Below are 19332 nucleotides of genomic sequence, written 5' to 3'. Positions count from 1 at the left end.
CTTTCCTACATGAGTGGTTCATTGAGGCAATGCCAAGAAAACTTTATGGTCTATTCCTAAAGGAGTGGCACCTGTGCCCAAAAATCACTATTTTTTACAGCCACAAAAATGCAAAAACTCTCCAGGTGGTGCTGGGGTGTTTATGCAATCCTCAGATATTAAAAATGGAAGATACATAAAAATGAAATGCAAGTTTTCTTTTTTTAATAAACATAATTTTGAGATAAACCAAGAATTTGCCATTCACCACGTGGTTCACATTCTCTGCCAGCTCAGAACAACCCATTGGTTTCCTCTCTAACAGTGATTTATATGATTGCTGTCATGTTTTAGGGCCAAAACCTGGGATTAATACACATCCCAAGGAAAAATAGATTCCATTTAAACCATGACCAATGACTGCAAAACTTCCATCCCCACCTTGGTCATCCACTCCAAGAGTTTTCTCCCCAGACAATTAAAATTGTGTGGTTTATTCTAAGCTGAATTGTCCTCTCACCTCTCAGATGCTGCTTTTTCCCTAGACATTCCCTGGTGAATTCCAGAGTCATTCTGCACCTGTTTTCAGGAATTCTGACTAAACTGAGCTCTATCTCACTTCAGCTTTGTGATTCTTTTCTGAATTTCAAAATAGTTTTATTATGGAGTATTTCAGAATTTAAAAATATTCCTTCCAGTATTTCAGTGCCCACTCAGAACAAACTGAGAAAATAAATCAATAACATTCCAGTATGAGCCACACCCAATCCCAGTGCAGTGTCTTCCTTTATTCCTACTCTTTAATATCTATTTTAGAGCTCACTGGGTATCAACAGAACTTTTTTTTGCTACAATCCTGAACCATGAACTGCTGCTTTGATACTTCATTCATTCCTGGAGTTCCTGCCCCATGAAAATATTTCCCATTCCAGATGTCAAACAATGCATTTGAATTAAAACTCTGTTTTGAGTGATTTAATAAAAATAAACATAAAAAAACCCCAAACCACCCCAAATAAACACCAAACCTCTGCCAAGTCCTCAAAGCAGCTGCCAGCCAGAGGGTGAGGGCTGCTCTCATCTGTCATTTCCACAGTGTCCTCAATCAATCCCAAAAGCTTCACTGTCAGCTCGTGGATGTCTGAAATGTTGCTGAATATCACATCAATGTCCTGCAAACACAAAACATGGCTGAGTCCTGCCTGGGGTCATTTATTTGGAGCATGTAGACATTGGAGTATTGTCTGAACCAGAAGGTAAATGGACAGGAGCCAACAAAAAAGCAAGGAAAAGTTCAACTCCGTGGTTTTCCCAGCCCTCCAGGCTTCCCAGAGCACATCCAGCCTTGCCCAGTTTGCACAGGATCCTTCCCAGGAGTGCTGTGCTCCCAGGACAGGCACTGCTGGCCCTCCCTGCTGTCACTGCTCCCTCCTGTCCCACAGAACACAGCAGGGGAGGTGATGTACAGCAGGAATTCAGCAGCTCCAAGCTCAGATCCTCCAAAGCACAGGTGCAGCTAAAGCAGAATGAGAAATAGAATTTCCTTCCCAAATTCTGTTTGTAGATTTTCAATTCTCCACACTCAATGAGGGAGCCCCTTCCAGTGTCCTGGATTCCCCCTCTGAATTCCCTGCTCAGAAATTTCTCTGCCCCTGACCTCCTGCCAGTGCCCACACCATGGAAATTCTCTTGTAGGAACATGAAATCCTGAAATTTCCCATGTCATTCCCAAAAGAACATTCCTCACTTCCCAAACATGGCTCCCTTCTCCTCCCATCACCTTCACTGGAATTCTGTTCCCACACCTGCACAATTCCATCAGCTCCTGAGGAATATCCACACTCAGCTGGAATGGGAATGGCTCCTGCTGCCTCTTTTTAACCTGCTGGTATCATCTAAAAATCCCAGTTCTGCTGGCCTGTCCCCTTCTCCCTGTCCCACAGGAAGGATCCACCAATCCTTCCTTACCCCTCCTTAGAAGAAGATTTGCCACAGAGATAATTTCAATCAAATATTTCAACTGTTTATCAAACAGTGATTCCCTTCACAGTTAGAGAATCCACAGCCAAGGGCTGTGGATTAAAACTCCAATTTTAATTGGAATTCCTACAGGTAAGAGGTAGTCTGTAAATGTCAGTTCAAGCACTCACTGCACATGCAGGTAGATGACTTGATTTTTGTGTTAAGCAGAAGTGAAACTATTATCTAAATGACCAAAATAATCGAGCTACTGCTGGCATCTGACAGGGAATTGTGTCCATTAAGCTCCACTCCCATGCTATTAATGGCAGTTCTCCCACTGGATTTCACACACAGACAATGCTCATTATCCACTGATTTATTAGCCAATAAATCAAATCTGATTTCACCTCCAAGACAGTTAATGCAAAATGGGTGAGTGCTGGCTGCTAATGGGGCAATTAGCATTGCTCATCAGTAAAGGACTCACATGAGGTGTGAAGAGTCTCCTGTTGGACAGAAAAGCTTCCCGAAATACTTTGATGATCAGGTTGAGCTCCCTCAGGTACTGCCTTTCTTCTGCAATCTCATTTCTCACCAGGTCGTAGTAGTTGAGCTCCCCAGAAGAAGAGGGCTCGTCCTCACACAGAGAAACCAACCCAATCTCATCCTGATCAAACATATCCATCAAAACCTGCCAGAGAAATCCAGAGAATTACACCCAGACAGATTTTTACACTTGGCTCCAGCTCATCTATTTCAATGTGTTCAGAGAAATCCTTGGAGTTTTTAATACAATCCTTGCTGTGTTCACTTTCACAAGGGAGTAATATTTCAATTTTGGCAGCAGGAGGCTACAGCAGTTGCCAAAAGCCATTTTCCCCCTTGGAAGTGAGCAGGACCTAGAAAACAAGTTACAATTCATGCAGAATCAACTTGGAAAACAAGGCATCTTGCATAAGCCTTGGACAAAATCTCCTGCTGAAGATAAAACCGAACAAAAATGTTTCTCATTTTAATGGGCATGAAAACTAAAGGTCTTTTCTGTGTTATGAAGGAGAGCTGCCACAACAAAGTGACATCAGGAGGGTGTGACAGCAGAGAAATAAAGGACAACATCATTTTCTGTCCTTACACTGCTTGTGAAGGCTCCTGCTGTTCCCAAACTTAAATTTCTGCTGTGACAGATCTGGCATGAACAAGGAGAGAAGCTTTGACTCTGACCAGGCTCTGCCTCTGATCCTCCTTTGGACACACCTTCCAGATTAAATAAAATTTAACACATCACCTCTAAATACTGCTTTAATCCCAGCCCCTTACCTTATCAGCACACATTGATACTTTAATGTCCTGCTGGGAGATCTCAAAGTGTCGGATATTGAAAACATAATTTCCAGCCAGCTTTAAAATGTCAGCTGAGATGTATTCCAAGACAGCCACAATATAGAGAGAGACATGGTAATCCACCTTGTAGCCCAGGACCTCCTGCAAAGTGAAAACAGGAGAAAACAAATGGTATTAATTCCAGAAATTCATCTAGAATGACAATAAACACAATGAATTTTCAACTGAAATGGATTTTGTCTGTGGTGATAATTTACAGTAATGGAACACCTAGGGCTGAGGACATCAAATGGAAATTGGAACATCTGCCTGGAAGAAGATGCTTGTAAATACTTGTGTTATTTTGCAGTATTTTGCAGAGGAAAAGCTACAGAGCTTGAAAATATCCCTGCTCTAAAAATGACACTCCTAAATATATAATTCATTTAAGGAAGGGACTTCAGTGGAATTACTCCTGTACTTAAATTTCCATTTCTGTCTGTGCTTATTGCAGGACTCTGGCCCTAATGTGGACTCCTGAGAACAGAGCAGGTTTCACTTTCAAGGAATCATGGAATGGTTTGGGTGGGAAGAACCTTAAAGATCATCTCTTCCCCCTTCCCCCTGAGCATTCTGCATTCCTAAAATAATGGAATTTTAATAATGGAGATCTGAACAGACAAAAACCAGGCTGAATGAAGCACATCCTCCTTGGGGACATGCTCCATGTCCTGCACAGCTTGTACCATGCAGCTTTTACCTGTCAGAAAATGCAGGTGACTTTGTGCATTTGAATAAGGCAGACTTGTTCTCATTATCTGTTGGTGCATCCTCTAAAAATCAGATTCCGGACCTGTTCTCACACTTCTAAAGCAGATTTCACCAAAGAACACCACTGGTGTTTAGGAAGATCTTATTTAATGCTGTTTTCTCTCTTGACATCCCTCCCCTCTCATTAACCCCCAGGAACTGAGATGTTGTGTATGTGAGCACAGCAAGGAGACCTGAAAAGGTGCTTTAATTTCTGCTCATGCTCCAATAAAGTTTCCTCAGCAGCTGGAAACATCTTGCAGATCTCTTGATTCTTAAACCTGACATTCAGCAGTGACTGAAAGGACACTGACACATCTTGGTTGACAGCACACAAGGAACAGGATCTACTTGTTCCCTCTTCTGTTTTGGCTTCTGCAGCATTTTGAAACAAAGAAAGGCATCAAAGCAGCACTGCTGAAATAGGGAAGGTATTTGAGTTTTGTTTATGCTAAAAACTAATTAATCCTATTTCAAAGTAGAGTAATAGATTAACACACTGATGTCTTGAACATGATGAATTTAAGGATTTACTTTTATTACACACTGCAGTAAATCCAGCATTGTGGTGATTCTTTACAGGAAGAGAAGCTCTGATTTCATACCAGTTATAGAAATACATGAAAGGTGATGCTGAGGGGCAGTAAAGGTGAGAGGTACCTTCAGCAAAGGATGGATTTTGTCCACAGGGAGCAGGAGGGGGTTCCTCCTTTTCCGTTTCTCGATGGCCGACTGAGCATCAGCGATGGCCCACTTGTCTATGGGGTGGGGGAACGTCTTCTGAACCCGCTCCTGCCCAAGAGAGAGCACTGACACCACAGCCAGCACACAGCTGCAAAGCAAACAGCACAGCCAACTGCTTCCCTCCAGGACACACCTTCATCCTCCTCCTCAGTGCCTGTAACTCGTTTTTTAATTGTTCTCTCCTTACCCAGCTCGGCTCTTTTCAGCAATCCCAACCCTCCCTTCCCTGAGCATCAATTCCCTCACATCTCCTAAAATCCAGGATCTCTTCAAGAGCAGCAAGAAGGTTTCAGGCTCCACTTCCAGTGGAAGGTGTTCCTGCCATGGCACAGAGTTGGATATGGAGGGTCTGTAAGTTCCTTTCCAACCCAGACTATTCTGGGATTCCGTGAGACCAGGAGCCAAAAATACAAACAGCACCAGGAAGTATTAAACAGTTACAGCATACAAAAAAACCCAAGTTGATATTGTTCCTATTTGAGAAAAGAGTGCAACTTCCCCTACATCAGATCCAATCCCAAGAGCTATTAAGGAACTATTAAATTTTGCTTTTATTTAGTAATACAATAATCTTCATGCATCAGTATTAAAAAAAAAAAATAATTAATAATTAATGTTGAATAAAGGGCATCTAATAAGAATCTAAAACCCTTTGAGCAAGTATTTTGCCAATACATGCTATACATACATATATATAATTAACACAAACATATACATATTATACATATATTATATATAAAACACAGTATTTATAATTATATATATTTACTTATAATTTTCTTTCATTTCCATGACACACATATATAATTTATATCAATACAGACATAGAATAATTTTAAAGCAGATATAATTTATATTCTTTTATATATATAAATATTATTTGTTATTATTATGTTTTATATATTAAAAAATATTTTAATGTCCACAACAGACATAGGGAATCCCATACAAAGACATTATTTTGGATGAGACTGAAAATCCTGAACCTACAGATTGATGTAATTAATTAATGTTCTACAAATCTCTACTAGGTCACAGCCACATGGAAGCATTTTTTTCTCCCTCCAGACTCCATTAAACTCTCATTTTGGAATGATGACACAAAAACTGACAGCTGCAATAATACAAGAGCCTCAGTCCAATAAACATCCAATTTCATTCCCTCAGCTGCACAATCCAGGCCTGACACCAGTAACCTCTCATTGAAATATTTAAATGTTTTCCTTGCACATTGATGTCAAAAAAGTAGGAAAAATTCTTAAATCCACTGTGCGTTCAACAGCAAAAAATCCTTTGAAGCATTTTGCATTTATAAAAATATTGCTGAAAGGAAAAATTCCCACAATTTCTATCCTGAAGCACTGGGTAAGAAAATGAGTGTCCAATTAAATTTGATTATAAAATCTAAATAGAAATCAGAAAATCCCAGAATAGTTTGGGTTGGGAGGGACCTTAAGGCTCATCCAGGTCCAATCCCTGCCATGGGACACCTTCCACTGCCCCAGCTTGTTCCCAACCCCATCCAACCTGGCCTTGGGCACTTCAGGGATCCAGGGACAGGCACAAAGTCCTGCTAGGAAGCTCTTGCAAAAGCTCCCAATGAATTCCAGCCACTCCAGAGGCCAAGCCCTGCTGTCCCAGCCTCCAGCCCTACCTCCACATCCTGCACAGTCCGTGGCTGGGCGATGCACAGCTTGTTCAGCAGCTGCAGGATCAGCTCCTCTATGTAGTACAGGGAATCTTCCTTTGCTGACAGGTTGGGGTGAACCTGCTGCTGGACCTGCCCAAAGGAATTCAAACAATTAGGATTTTTTTTTTTTTTTCATGGCAAGCTGTGCCTAAAAATGAATCCCAGCAAAAGCAGGATAGCTCTGGATTGCAGTGCTGCAAATTCACACACTTTTAACATTTCTCACAAGCTTTCCTCTGCAGTTAAGGTAGTGATTCGTATTCCTGCCAAGTTGGCACCTCTGTGGAATTACAATCCCTGTGTTTTGCCATTATGATGGCAAGGAGTGTCAAGCCAAGGCAGATTTCTGGCAGCACTGGAGTGAAACCATCCCTGTGGGTAACTCTGAGTTACTCATGCCCTGAATGAGTAACTGCAGTGATGTCACCAACCCTAATGAGGGACTGATGGAGTCACTGCCTGGGTGGCTGAGCAGAGGAGCAGCACAGACCCACCAGGGAAAAGCAAGGAAAAGCTGACTCCCACCTCTCTCCAAGGCAGGGCAGGATAATTCCTTTTATCTCACTTTATGGAGATTAACCCCAGCATGGTTTCACAGGCTAAGCTAGACCAGACAATCCAAAACAGGCAACCTCAGCATGTGCCCATACAGAGAGGGCTGCAATTAACTCATCCTGGGTCAGCAGGGCTTTTTTCCTACTAAAAATCCTCCCAATCAAGCCATCCCAGCTTAAAAATGAAAAAAAAACACTCAGGGGTTGGTCTCCACACTCAGTTTTCCCTGGCAGCCTCTCAGTCAGGAAAGCACTCACTAGATCTCAAACTACAGCCAAAAGATTGGTAAGGAATACAATCCAGGGGAATCCCCTCCTCTCCCCATACAAATTCCATGGAAATCACCTCAAAAAAACCATGTGACATATTCACATTAGTATTCACAGGAGAAATGGGGTGGCAGTGTCTTGGGACAAGACAGAAACATCTTTGGGTTGAATTCTGATGCTTTGCAATACAGGTACAGCCCCTTCCAAAGCCCATGGAGCAGCTCCCAAAAACTGGGGGGCTCTGAGGGCTTCCTCCAAATTAAGAAGAATCCCAGAATGGTTTGGGTTGGAAAGGACCTTAAAGATCATTCTGTCCCCCTCCTGCCATGGCAGGGAAACATTTCACCATCCCAGGCTGCTCCAAGTCCTGTCCAACCTGGCCTTGGACACTTCCAAGGATATGGGAAACCTCCCCACCCTCAGAGACAGGAATTCCCAATTTCCAATATCCCATCTTATCCTGCCCTCTGTGAGTTTCTTGTTATAAAGTTGTTTTATAGCCCTGTAAACATAATTTTGCCTTCTGTTCTTCAAACATGAATCTCTGCTTTTCACAACTGATTCCCAGCCAGGGATACAAGATCCTGAAAGAAAGAATCCTCAAGAAAACCAAACCCACTCCTTGAAAACTCCCACTTAAGACAGCAGGTTTTCAACAATAGCCAGGGCATTTCGTGTTCTTCCTGAACATGAGAGTTTAATTCACAAAACAATGGCAAACCAGGAAGTGCTGGGTGAAGGTCCTGCCACGTGTCCATCAGAGAGCACCACTACAGCAAGAGCAGGACCCAGCGAGGAAATAAAGTGAAATTCTGTGTCCCTGCAGTGAACCCTTAATGATGCTCCAGAGAACTGACAAGAACAGGAACAGCAAGAGGAGGAGGAAGATCAGAAGTTGGGAACTCCCATTCCCTGATCAGACTGCAGCTCTTCTCCTCCCTCCAGGCACTCGTCTCAGAATTCACTGCACAAAAAAATTATTTCATTTGGACCTGACTTCAGTCCCCAGGTGTAACCAGCTCATGCCACACTCTCCTAAACTTCCCTGGCAGCACAGGGATGTCCAGTGTGCCTGAGGAGCACAGAGCCCTCCTCAAACAGCGACAGGGAATCTCAGCTTCATTTCAGAGCACAAACCATGGAATCCTGCAATAGCCTGGCTTGGAAGGGACTTTTAACACCATCCTGCTCCACCCCTGCCATGGCAGGGACACCTCCCATTGCCCCAGGCTGCTCCAGCCTGGCCTTGGGCACTTCCAGGGATCCAGGGGCAGCCACAGCAAATCTGGCAATTCCATTCCAGCCATTCCCCACCCTCCCAGCCAGGAACTCCTTCCTAATATCCAACCTACATCTACCTTTTTTCAGTTTAAAGCCATTCCCTGTGTCTGTCCCTCCATCCCTTGTCCCCAGTCCCTCTCAGCTCTCCTGGAGCTCCTTCAGGCTCTGGAACGGGCTCTGAGCTCTCCCTGGATCCTTCTCCTCTCCAGGATGAACAACCCAAACACTCCCAGCCTTCCCTCATAACTGTTCCCAGATCTCCCTAAATCTTGGAGTCAATTTTCCTCCAAAAGGAGCAAAACCAACAACAAACATCTCTTGGTTGACAACTCCCCTGAGAGGATTTAGGATTTCAGCTGCCACTTGAGTCTGCCTGCAGCATCCTGGAAGGTCCCAGAGGTGCTTCTACTCCCCAGGTTTCAGAGAAGTTGTTTTGACACAAATGCTGAGAAGAAAAAACAATTTTGTATCCAGACCAAAAAAAAAAAAAAAAAAAAAAAAAAAAAAAAATCCTGTAATAAAAGCTGTGCACCAGCTGATCAAATCAGAAGCCAATGGATCAAGGAGAGAACATTTATTTTTATTTTTTACAGCACTTCCTAAATCCTGACTGAGAGGACTGGAAAAGCAAGGAGAGAGTGATAAAGCACTCAAAGTATGGAAAAAAGGAGGAGGAATTACTGGGGATGTCACTTACCCTGATCTCTGCTTCAGCCTGAAATATCTGAGCACAATTATATGAAGTGGCATGGAATAAACACACCAGAGCTACACAGGCTGAATTCTGTCTGGTGATTGTTTCTTTGAAGGGTCAAAACACCCTTTAAAAACCCACAAGGTATTGCACTGACCAGTCAGAGCTCTGCTGCAAGAAGCTGAGCAGAAGGGGCACAGAAAACAGATTTTTTTACTATTTTATCTCTGAACCAGCAGAATGTCTGAAGTCATTAAAGAGAGATTAGGATTAGCAGAACTAACTAATTCAGTGTCATTTACACAGGTTTAGTCCAAGCTGTTTCAAGGAAAAGAAATTAAATAACAGGTGCAAGAGTGGCATTTAAACTTGGCCTTAAGGCATTTCTGGGAGACATAATTTTATTTTATGTTAAAATTCCTAAACTGCTCCTTCTCTTTCTCCTCAGCCTTTCCTATTTTTTCACCCTTCCCATGTGCATTTGATGAAAATCCTCAAAAGCTTCTTCTCAAAATTCCTTCTCAGTGAGATATTATTAATCCTCAGAGCAAGGAGTCTGTCTGCTCAGAGAAGATGAGGATGAAAACTTTTCATGGAGATAAATAGTATTAAAACTAGGAAAAAAACATGCTCTTATTTCTTTTTTTTAAACTAATATAATGGCAGGGTTAATCTTGAAGCACAGGAATTCTGGATCTCTGGAAATCCAGAAGCCCAGAGTATAAAAGAAATGATCAAAGGGTTCCATTTGAAATGACAAAAAGCTGAGGGGGAAAAAATAGAGTCAAAACTGCAAGGAGCTTCTTTTTAACCTTTTCTGAGACAAACCAACAGCTTGGCTACAACACCTAAATATATTTTTACTTAATAGATTATTTTGATAGTGAAAACACATCCAGAAAGCTCCAGTTGTTCCACAGTGAGCACATGAGCAAAACATTTTTAAAAACCCTAAGAAGAGAAAATTCCCAAATCCATGATGTGCACATCGAGTAAGGCAGCACATTCCACCATAAAAATATGGATTCATATTCCTGAAATATTTGGTAAAAATATCCCAAAACCACATTTTCAGAAAATGGAATTCCAGTATTACCTGAGATTTCAGAACATGAAGTTTCTCATTTAAAAGTCTGTGTTTTAATTCCTTCTTATCTTTTCTCTCCTAAAGAAAACCCTGACCATGAGAAAAAAAAATTTGCTCCAAAGTAATTTTTAATCCCTCACCTCACTGATGCTCCAGAGAAAAAAGGAACCAAATGGAGCAATTTAAAGGCTTCTGTTGCTCTTATTTAGAGAAATTCTTATTCCTGATATTCCCAATTTTCAAGCATTATTCTTCAGAAAGAGCCACAAAGATTTAAATAATTGAAGAGAAATCCCCAATAAAAATGCCAACAGTCAACTTTTTAAAAATAAGCACACTGATTTCTTATTTTATTTCCAGTACAGCAATTTCTAGCTGGCTCTTTCTTAAGTCAGACTGAAACATGCTGAGAGAGGAACAGCATGAAGCTGTCTTTTAAATAAAAGAGAATTTTTATCTACACACAGCATTTGGCTTTTTTTACTGCAAAAAACTTGAAGCATGGTTAGCAAAATAAGATTATCCCTCAACTGACTGTACAGGGCTATTAAAAAATCATTTTACACCACCACTTGGGTGTAAATGTATTTTTTTTCCATCTTTAGCTATTTAAATAATCTTCTACAGTATATTCTAGTTGAGGGGAGGGGGAATTAAAGCAGGAATGATGGGTGGTTCAGACAGAATCTGTGAAACAGCATCAGAGTGTCCTAAAATCTCCTGGGAAAGCTGCTTGGTGCCCACAGAAAAAAAAAACAACAATAATAATACAAATACACACAAATACACAGAATTTTTTTCTCCAGTTAATTGTTGTTTCCTTTTATACAGAGTCAAGGAGAAGCTAAAATGTGGGTTTGTTTACATGTACACAAACTATATGTACATTTTAATTTTCAAACCTGATGGAAAAGAAAGTGTTTGGATTTTATCCATCCACATAAAATGCTCTGTTTAAATGGAGATAAACCCTGAGGGAGCCCAGCACATCCTCTGCCCTGTGCCAGGGGTGGGAAACCATGGCTGCTGTGGAGGTGGCTGTGCCCTCATCTGAACTCCCACTGACAGCTCCCAGTTGTCCCAAAATCCTTCCAGGTGGAGCTGAGAGCTGCTCTGGGCTCTGAATTCAGCACTCATGGTGGGAATCTCCCCACTTTGTACAGCACACCCTTCCCAAGGAGAACAGAATCACAGAATTCACAGAATATCACAGAATATCACACAGAGTATCACACAGAATATCACACAGAATATCACACAGAGTATCACAGAATATCACAGAATATCACACAGAATATCACACAGAATATCACACAGAATATCATACAGAATATCACACAGAGTATCACACAGAGTATCACAGAATATCACACAGAATATCACACAGAATATCACACAGAGTATCACACAGAATATCACACAGAATATCACAGAATATCACACAGAGTATCACACAGAATATCACACAGAATATCACACAGAATATCACACAATATCACACAGAGTATCACACAGAGTATCACACAGAATATCACACAGAATATCACACAGAATATCACACAGAATATCACACAGAGTATCACACAGAGTATCACACAGAATATCACACAGAATATCACACAGAATATCACACAGAATCACTGGGTTGGAAGAGACCTTCAAGACCATCAAGTCCAGCCCAGCCCAACACCTCACCCAGACCAAGGCACCCAGTGCCACATCCAGGTTTTATAAACACATCCAGGGATGGTGACTCCAGCACCTCCATTCCAGTATTTATCACTCTTTCCATGAAAACTTTTTCCTAATATCCAACAGCTCAGTGAGGCAGATTGAATTATTCAAACCTGGAATCTGAATCCCAGGATGGTTTGGGTTGGAAGGGAGCTTAAATCCCATTTTATTCCAACCCCTGCCATGGCAGGGACACCTCCCACTGTCCCAGTCCAGCCTGGCCTTGGGCACTCAAAGGGATCCAGGGGCAGCCACAGCTGCTCTGGGCACCCTGTGAGCACCTCCCCATCCTCACAGGGGGAAATTCCCATCATCTGGAGAGAGTGAAAGCCCTCAGAGTAATTTCCCAACTAGTTGTGCCATTAAAACAGCCAGGAGAGCAGAGGCCATGGATGCAGGAAAGGCACGTTCTGCACATGAGTAACCCTCAGGAAAGGCTGGCACAGGGAATCTGTGAGGTAATTAGAAAAGCAAATAACAAACTGCACAGCTCCTCTGAAGAGATGAGATAAGGCCTGCACTGTGCAGAGAGAGAGGTGAAAACCCAGGGAGAGCAGGAGGAGAGGTGGGATGAGAAGATGGGAAAGCACACACTGGGTTGGGATTGGGACTGGAGCCAGTCCTGAGGGGGCAAAGGCACCACAGGGAGGTGAATCACTGTGGGTTTTAATTCCTGGGCCTGCTCCCCAAGCCAAGGCAAACACTAATTCCCATTTCCACTTGTACAACACAGGTAGGAAATGAAATGTTCCTTCTGCTGGGGCTGCCAGGTGAAATCCCAGCATTCCCATTAAACACCTGAAATCCACCTTCATCTCACACCAAAACTGCAAAAACTCTCCTGTTATGCATTCCTGTGTCAGGAACTTTGTAAAAACAAAATAAAACAAATGCATGAAAATAATAAGGTTTAAATAAAAGGACCAGCCCCCTTTGGTTCCAGACTGGTTTGGGTTGGATCTTAAAGCCCAAATTCCAAATCCCTGCCATGGGCATGGACACCTCCCACTAGCCCAGGTCACTCAAATTCATGTTTGGAGCAACTGCAAGGCTGCAAAGGTCCAGGCTTCTGAGCTCAAATAAATATATTTATGAGAAGTTAAATGACCTAAGAGATTTCAAACCTAAATGTAACTATGATTTTAAAACTTCTTAACAAGCAACTTTCCTGTTGTAATTATAATGCATTAAATAATAATGGATGCTAATGAAATTAGAATGCTTTAAATAATAATCCATTATAATGAGGCTAAAATACATTAAATAATTCTAACCCAAGGGGATCCTCATCCTGGAATAAAGCTGGACACCCCTGCACCTCCTGGCCTTAACCCCAACCCTGCAGCCTCACACATCACAACAGAGTAACTCCCACGTGTTTTAAAATACAGAAGCACTGAACTAATGTAAACTTCAAGAGAAGTCCTCAAAATGGTCTTTTATATCTGTCTATGCAACATTTGCTAAGAATAAACCCTTTAGTCATGCCCTAGAAATTTGATGAGTGGTCCAGAGCAATGGTGGAATTGTTTTAGAAAATGCAAATAGTGCCCAGTGCCAGGATTATCCCGACATGTGGTGCCTACTGGTTTAACTGGGTTTAACTGTTTGACAGGCTCTGTGTGGATCATGGAGAAAACCCAAAACAGGAACCCCTGGGAGATGCTCCTGAGCTTAGTTTAGAAAAATCAAAGAGTGAAACAACTGAACACACAGCTCTTGATCACAGAAATACACTGTGAATTTGCCAGTGGATTTGCAAGAACACATACAAATCATAATTATGGAATCCAGGAAAAGTTTGGGTTATAAGGGATTTAAACTCATCCAGTTCCACCCCTGCCATGACAGGGACACCTCCCACTGTCCCAGCTGCTCCAACCCCAATGTCCAGCCTGGCTTTGGGCACTGCCAGGGATCCAGGGGCAGCTCTGGGAACTCCATTCCAGCCAGGAATTCCCAATTCCCACTGTCCCATCCATCCCTGCCCTCTGGCAGTGAAGCCATTCCTGTGTCCTGTCACTCCAGGCCCTTGTAAAATGTAAGCTCAGGACACACAAGAATAATTTAAGGTGAATAAATCCATAACTATAAATCTAACAACACATCCCTCACTATTTTCAAAAATACACACTAATTCTATGGGGTCACCTGGTTTATTTTAAAAATCTCTTCCAAGTGCCTGGAATAGAAATTTATTCCAGGTACCAATGGAAAGTGTTTGGTACAAATTTTTCAACTACAATTCCCAAAACCCTTTTATGCAAAGCACATTCAGGATATTAAAACTGGGACCTCCAGTGGGCTGGAGGGAGTGCCACACTCAGCTGCTGCCTCTGAAATTCCCACAGGACAGGAATCCCATTCAATAATTCACACAGGACTGGAATCTCAGATTCAACCTGCAAAATAATTCCCAAAGGATTGGAATTCCATTCAGTAATTCAAACAGAAATGGAATCTCAGTATCAAATTACAAAATACTTCACTGGACTGGAATCCCATTCAATAATCCATACAGGACTGGAATCCTATTCAACAATTAATACAGGACTGGAAATCCAGTAACAACCTCCAAAATAATTCATACAGGACTGGAATCCCAGTATCAACCTGCAAAATAATTCAGCTCTGGGAAGTTCCATCTGGAATTCAGCAAGGACAAGCTGTGGCACTGGATCTGTGCTAGGAAAGGTGGCCCAAAAAAACCAAAATGCACTTTGAGAAAGGGTTTAACCATTTGACACCTCCCCCAACAAAAACCAACCCCAACACCAAACAAATGAAAAATGGGGAGAGCAAAAGCCTCCAGCAGCACAGGAAAATCCCAGCAGCAGCATTCCCCAATCCCCAGGGTCACACCCCACAGACCCAAACCCCATGGGACTCCTGCTGAGCAGCTCCTGAGCACTCCCACAATCATTCCATGAGAAACTGGGATTCCTAAAGAACTCCAATTCAGCTCCCAGGCTCAAAGCCTTTATCAGGATCTGCCTGAGGTGATTTACCTGCTCCAAGCAGCAGCTCAAATCACTAAATCTCAGTGATCTCATCAAAATGTTGTTTTCTTCTGATTCATTCACTTTGAAAGGATTTTATATTGAATTATCCCCACTCCCTGCTTAGATTTCCAGCACAGCAGCAGAAGAAAATCAAGTGTTTTAGACAAGGATGTGCTTGTGCATCTCCCAGCTGGAACAGATGTAAATACATGAAACTGCTTTTTCTTTTTCAGCTTACAAGATCCCCAGGTGCCAGTGCTCAGGAATGTGGGCATATAAATATATAAAATTTGTTTTTAAAGATGTTTTACCATTTAGCTTTGGGGTTTTTTTTAAAAACACTCCCCTTCTAAGGTAAAATTTGCACTCTCTACTAAAGGAGTATGAATGCATATAAAATATTACTCAAAAGACAGATTCTCTTTTTTTTTCATGCATTGAGGTAAGAACTGATTTGCTTTACCATTTTTAAGTGTCCACTGCACAGAATTAAAGTAAAGTAAGAGTTTAAAAGGTTTGATAAAAAGAAATTACCTTAAACTTGGTGAGTGTACAATAAAAGAGACTGGAGCTCTTCAAAGCATGCTCTGGACTTAAAATCCAAACAATAAAGAAATATTTTTTTTTAATTTTTAGTGAACTGCATTGTCTCCTTATCCAGCTCCACAACTTTGTGCATTTTAGAATTAAATATTTTTCACATTTTAACATGCATAAAGAGCACCAAAATCTATTTTCTTTTTCTGCTTCTGCTTTCTGTTTCTCTCCTGCAAAAACTGCTCACTTAAAGGAACAGCTTCCAGGAATGGGAAATAATGCCCAGGATATTAAAAACATAGTTTAAGACTTAAAAAAACTCCATCTATTCCAAGTGTTTAACTTAAAAAATACTAAACTTTCTTTAAAGTTTTCATCACAAAGCAACCTGCTTGGAAAGATCACATCTCAGTTGGCCATAAGTGGATTTTTCAACCTCTTCAGGACAAAATCACAAACGATCTGCAAACAGCAGGGATGATGTTTAATGAATTGGGAAATTAACAGAAAATGTGAGGTTTTCACACTCTAGATTCAGTGCCACATTCTTCAGCTCCCCTGGAAATAATGGAAGAGTTATTTTGGAAATCTCCTGCTGATTTGAGGATCTCCAGTGCTTATTTTACAGAGTGTCTTTTAAATGTGTGAAAAGTGTGAGTGCTTCCCCAGCAGCCTGACAATGATACAATTTTGGGTTGACTCACTGATACTGTGTGTTCACACCAGAAAAGCACATTACAGCCCGATTGCTTCATGCTCCAGGGTGGGTCCTGCACACAAGGAACTTTCCCAGGGAGAAAAATCCTGGCTATAAGCAAATACACATTTTTACAGGCAGTCACTGGCATCACAACCTCGTTTCCTCTGCTTTAAAAAGTTAAAATTCCTGCTCTTTACACCAAAAACCAAATGCACAAATAGAAAGAATTGGTAAAGCAGCATGAATCCACCAACTTGTGCAGTATCTGTATTTTAGGATGATGAAAACACCTCTAAATGTTCAGGGAATCGTTCTGCAGCTGTAGCTCACGTTGGGGCAGATGCTGGTTGGGGTTAAGGGGCTGCTTTAGCTCAGATTCCAGAGGGATCAGGAAAAGAACAGCCTGGCACTCTCTAGGACACTGGAAAGCAGCTGCCATGAGGAGAAGATTTTAGGGTAAAGAGCAGAAAATCCAGGATTCTTCAGACAGGCAATTAGTGGTTTCTGTGCCAGCCACAAGACTACTTAGACTGGCACCCAAAACAAATGCAAGTGTTTTACTCTATTAAAAAAAAAAAAAAAAAAAAAAAAAAAGGAGAATCATTATCCAACACCATCACTACATCTGTTCTTGGAAAAAGAGACAAACCACTCACCACTGCCTAAAGTACTGGTATGGCAGCCAGAGAAGCACATCAGCAGGTAATTATGGTCAAAATTATGGAATAATCCTCAACCTTTGCAAATGACACCGAGCAGGGCACTGACTTCAGTGTCAGTTTAACCCCGGGGCTGTCCTGTGGAAAGGGGGGGTGTGCAAACACATCCTAAAAATCCGGATTCACCTCCCGTGGGGTTCCCAGCTGTGCAGACGTGTCACAGGGTGGCCGTGCCCTGCACCACAGGTGGCTGTTCTCACAGGTGTCCCTGAGCACAGAAACACCTCAGCTGAAGGGATCTGCCTCGGGAGAGAGGCTGGAAAAGCTGCCAGGAGAAACGATGTGGGGAGGGGATGGAGGAAAAGATGAAGGAAGGGATGGAGGGAGGGAGGGAGGGATGCAGGAAGGAATGGAGGAAGGGATGGAGGGAGGGATGAAGGGATGAAGGAAGGGATGAAGGGAGGGATGAAGGGATGAAGGAAGGGATGAAGCGAAGGACGAAGGAAGGGATGATGGAAAGGATGAAGGGAGGGATGAAGGGAGGGATGAAGGGAGAGATGAAGGAAGGGATGAAGCGAAGGACGAAGGAAGGGATGATGGAAAGGATGAAGGGAGGGATGAAGGGAGGGATGAAGGGAGGGATGAAGGGATGAAGGAAGGGATAAAAAGCAAAGGATGAAGGGAGGGATGAAGGGAGGGATGAAGGAAGGGATGAAGGGAGGGATAAAGGGAGGGATGAAGGGAGGGATGAAGGATGCCATTCCCCACACACCAGCAGCGTTATCAGGGTGCCCAGAGAAGCCGTGGCTGCCTCGGATCCCTGAAGCGTCCCAGGCCAGGCTGGAACACCCTAGGACAGCGGCAGGTGTCCCTGCCCATGGCAGGCCGGGATTTAAGACCCCTTCCAAGCCAAACCAGTGTGGGACATCAACCCCTGGAACGGAGAGCCCCGATTAAAGCGGAGAGCGAACTGCAGCGAGCGCAGGTGGCGGAGCCGCAGCATCCCCGGGTCCCGGAGGGGCTCGGGCCCTCCCTGAGGGCAGGGCGGGGGCCGCGGCTCCACCTGCCCTCAGCGGGGCAGCCTCGGAGCAGGTGCCGCCGGGACTGACCTTGCGCAGGGCGGGCACGAAGAGGCCGCGCCATTTCGGGCCGTTCTCCTCGCCCAGGAACTCGTAGGGCTGCGGCGGCGGCTGCATGGCGGCCGCTCCGCATCGGGGCCGGGCCGCCGCGGGGTCGCTGCTCAGCCGCCCGGCCGCGCCGCCATGGCTCGGCGGGGCCGCTCGGGGCTCGGCGGGGCCGCTCGGGGCTCGGGGAGGCGCCGGGCGGGGGTCGGACGAGCCGAGCCGGGCCGGGCCCCGCTCGCTGCGGCCCCGCTGCCGCCGCCGCCGCCGCCCGCGGCCGCGCCCTGCGCGCCTGCGCCGCCCGCCGCGCGCGCCCCCTGCGGGCAGCGCCCGGAACTGCGGCAGCGCCGGGGCCGGGACTGCGGGACCGGGAGAGCGCCGGGCCCGGGGAGAGCGCCTTGCTTTGGGGAATTTCCTTACTTACGGGATATTTCCTTACTTACGGGATATTTCCTTACTTACGGGATATTTCCTTACTTGGGGGGTATTTCCTTACTTAGGGGTATATCCTGACCCGGGGAGAGCGCCTTGCTTTGGGGAATTTCCTTACTTGGGGGGTATTTCCTTACTTACGGGTATTTCCTTACTTACGGGTATTTCCTTACTTAGGAGTATTTCCTCACCCGGGGAGACTGCCTTGCTTACGGGATATTTCCTTACCTAGGGGAGATTTCCCCGATCGGGGGATGTTTCCCTGACCGGGGAAGATTTCTTTTCCTAGGAGATATTTCGCTGCCCGGGGAGATGTTTCCTTATTCGGGGGAGATTTCCTGACCTGGGGGGAATTGCCCTGCCCGGGGGATATTTCCTTACCTAGACGATATTACCTTATGTAGGAGATATTTCCCTGCCCGGGGGATGTTTCCTTACTTAGAAGATATTTCCTTACCTGGGGAGGATTTCCTTATCCGGGGGATATTTCTTTACTTAGGGGTATTTCCTGACCTGGGGGATGTTACCTTACCTGGGGGAGATTGCCCTGCCCGTGGAGATGTTTCCTTACTTAGGGGATATTTCATTACCTAGGGGATATTTCCTTACCCGGGGATGTTTCCTTACTTACAGGATATTTCCTTACCTAGGGGATGTTTCCCTCCCTGTAGGATATTTCATGCCCAGGGATGTTTCCCTGCCTGGAGGATATTTCCCTACCCAGGTGATGTTTCCTTACCTAGGGGATTTTTCTCT

General features: G+C 43.8%; 1 protein-coding gene across 1 annotated transcript in view; it reads right to left on the bottom strand.

Moving 5' to 3' along the window:
* SOS2 (SOS Ras/Rho guanine nucleotide exchange factor 2) overlaps positions 1-18414 on the bottom strand; it is a 44890-nt gene extending 26476 nt beyond the window's left edge. The window contains exons 1-6 of the mRNA XM_056492181.1: positions 18133-18414; positions 6470-6595; positions 4732-4863; positions 3259-3423; positions 2429-2632; positions 1008-1151 (exon numbers count right to left, since the gene is read on the bottom strand). Coding sequence (XP_056348156.1) covers positions 1008-1151; positions 2429-2632; positions 3259-3423; positions 4732-4863; positions 6470-6595; positions 18133-18219 — 858 coding nt within the window. The 5' untranslated portion in view covers positions 18220-18414. The remainder of the gene's footprint in view (positions 1-1007; positions 1152-2428; positions 2633-3258; positions 3424-4731; positions 4864-6469; positions 6596-18132) is intronic.
* Positions 18415-19332: the final 918 nt, after the last annotated feature.

This window comes from Oenanthe melanoleuca, chromosome 5, assembly GCF_029582105.1.
Source record: "Oenanthe melanoleuca isolate GR-GAL-2019-014 chromosome 5, OMel1.0, whole genome shotgun sequence".
In the NCBI taxonomy this organism is placed as follows: Eukaryota; Metazoa; Chordata; class Aves; order Passeriformes; family Muscicapidae; genus Oenanthe; species Oenanthe melanoleuca.
The sequence above is the reverse complement of the archived record's forward strand: the minus strand, read 5'-3'. Positions and strand labels throughout refer to the sequence as shown.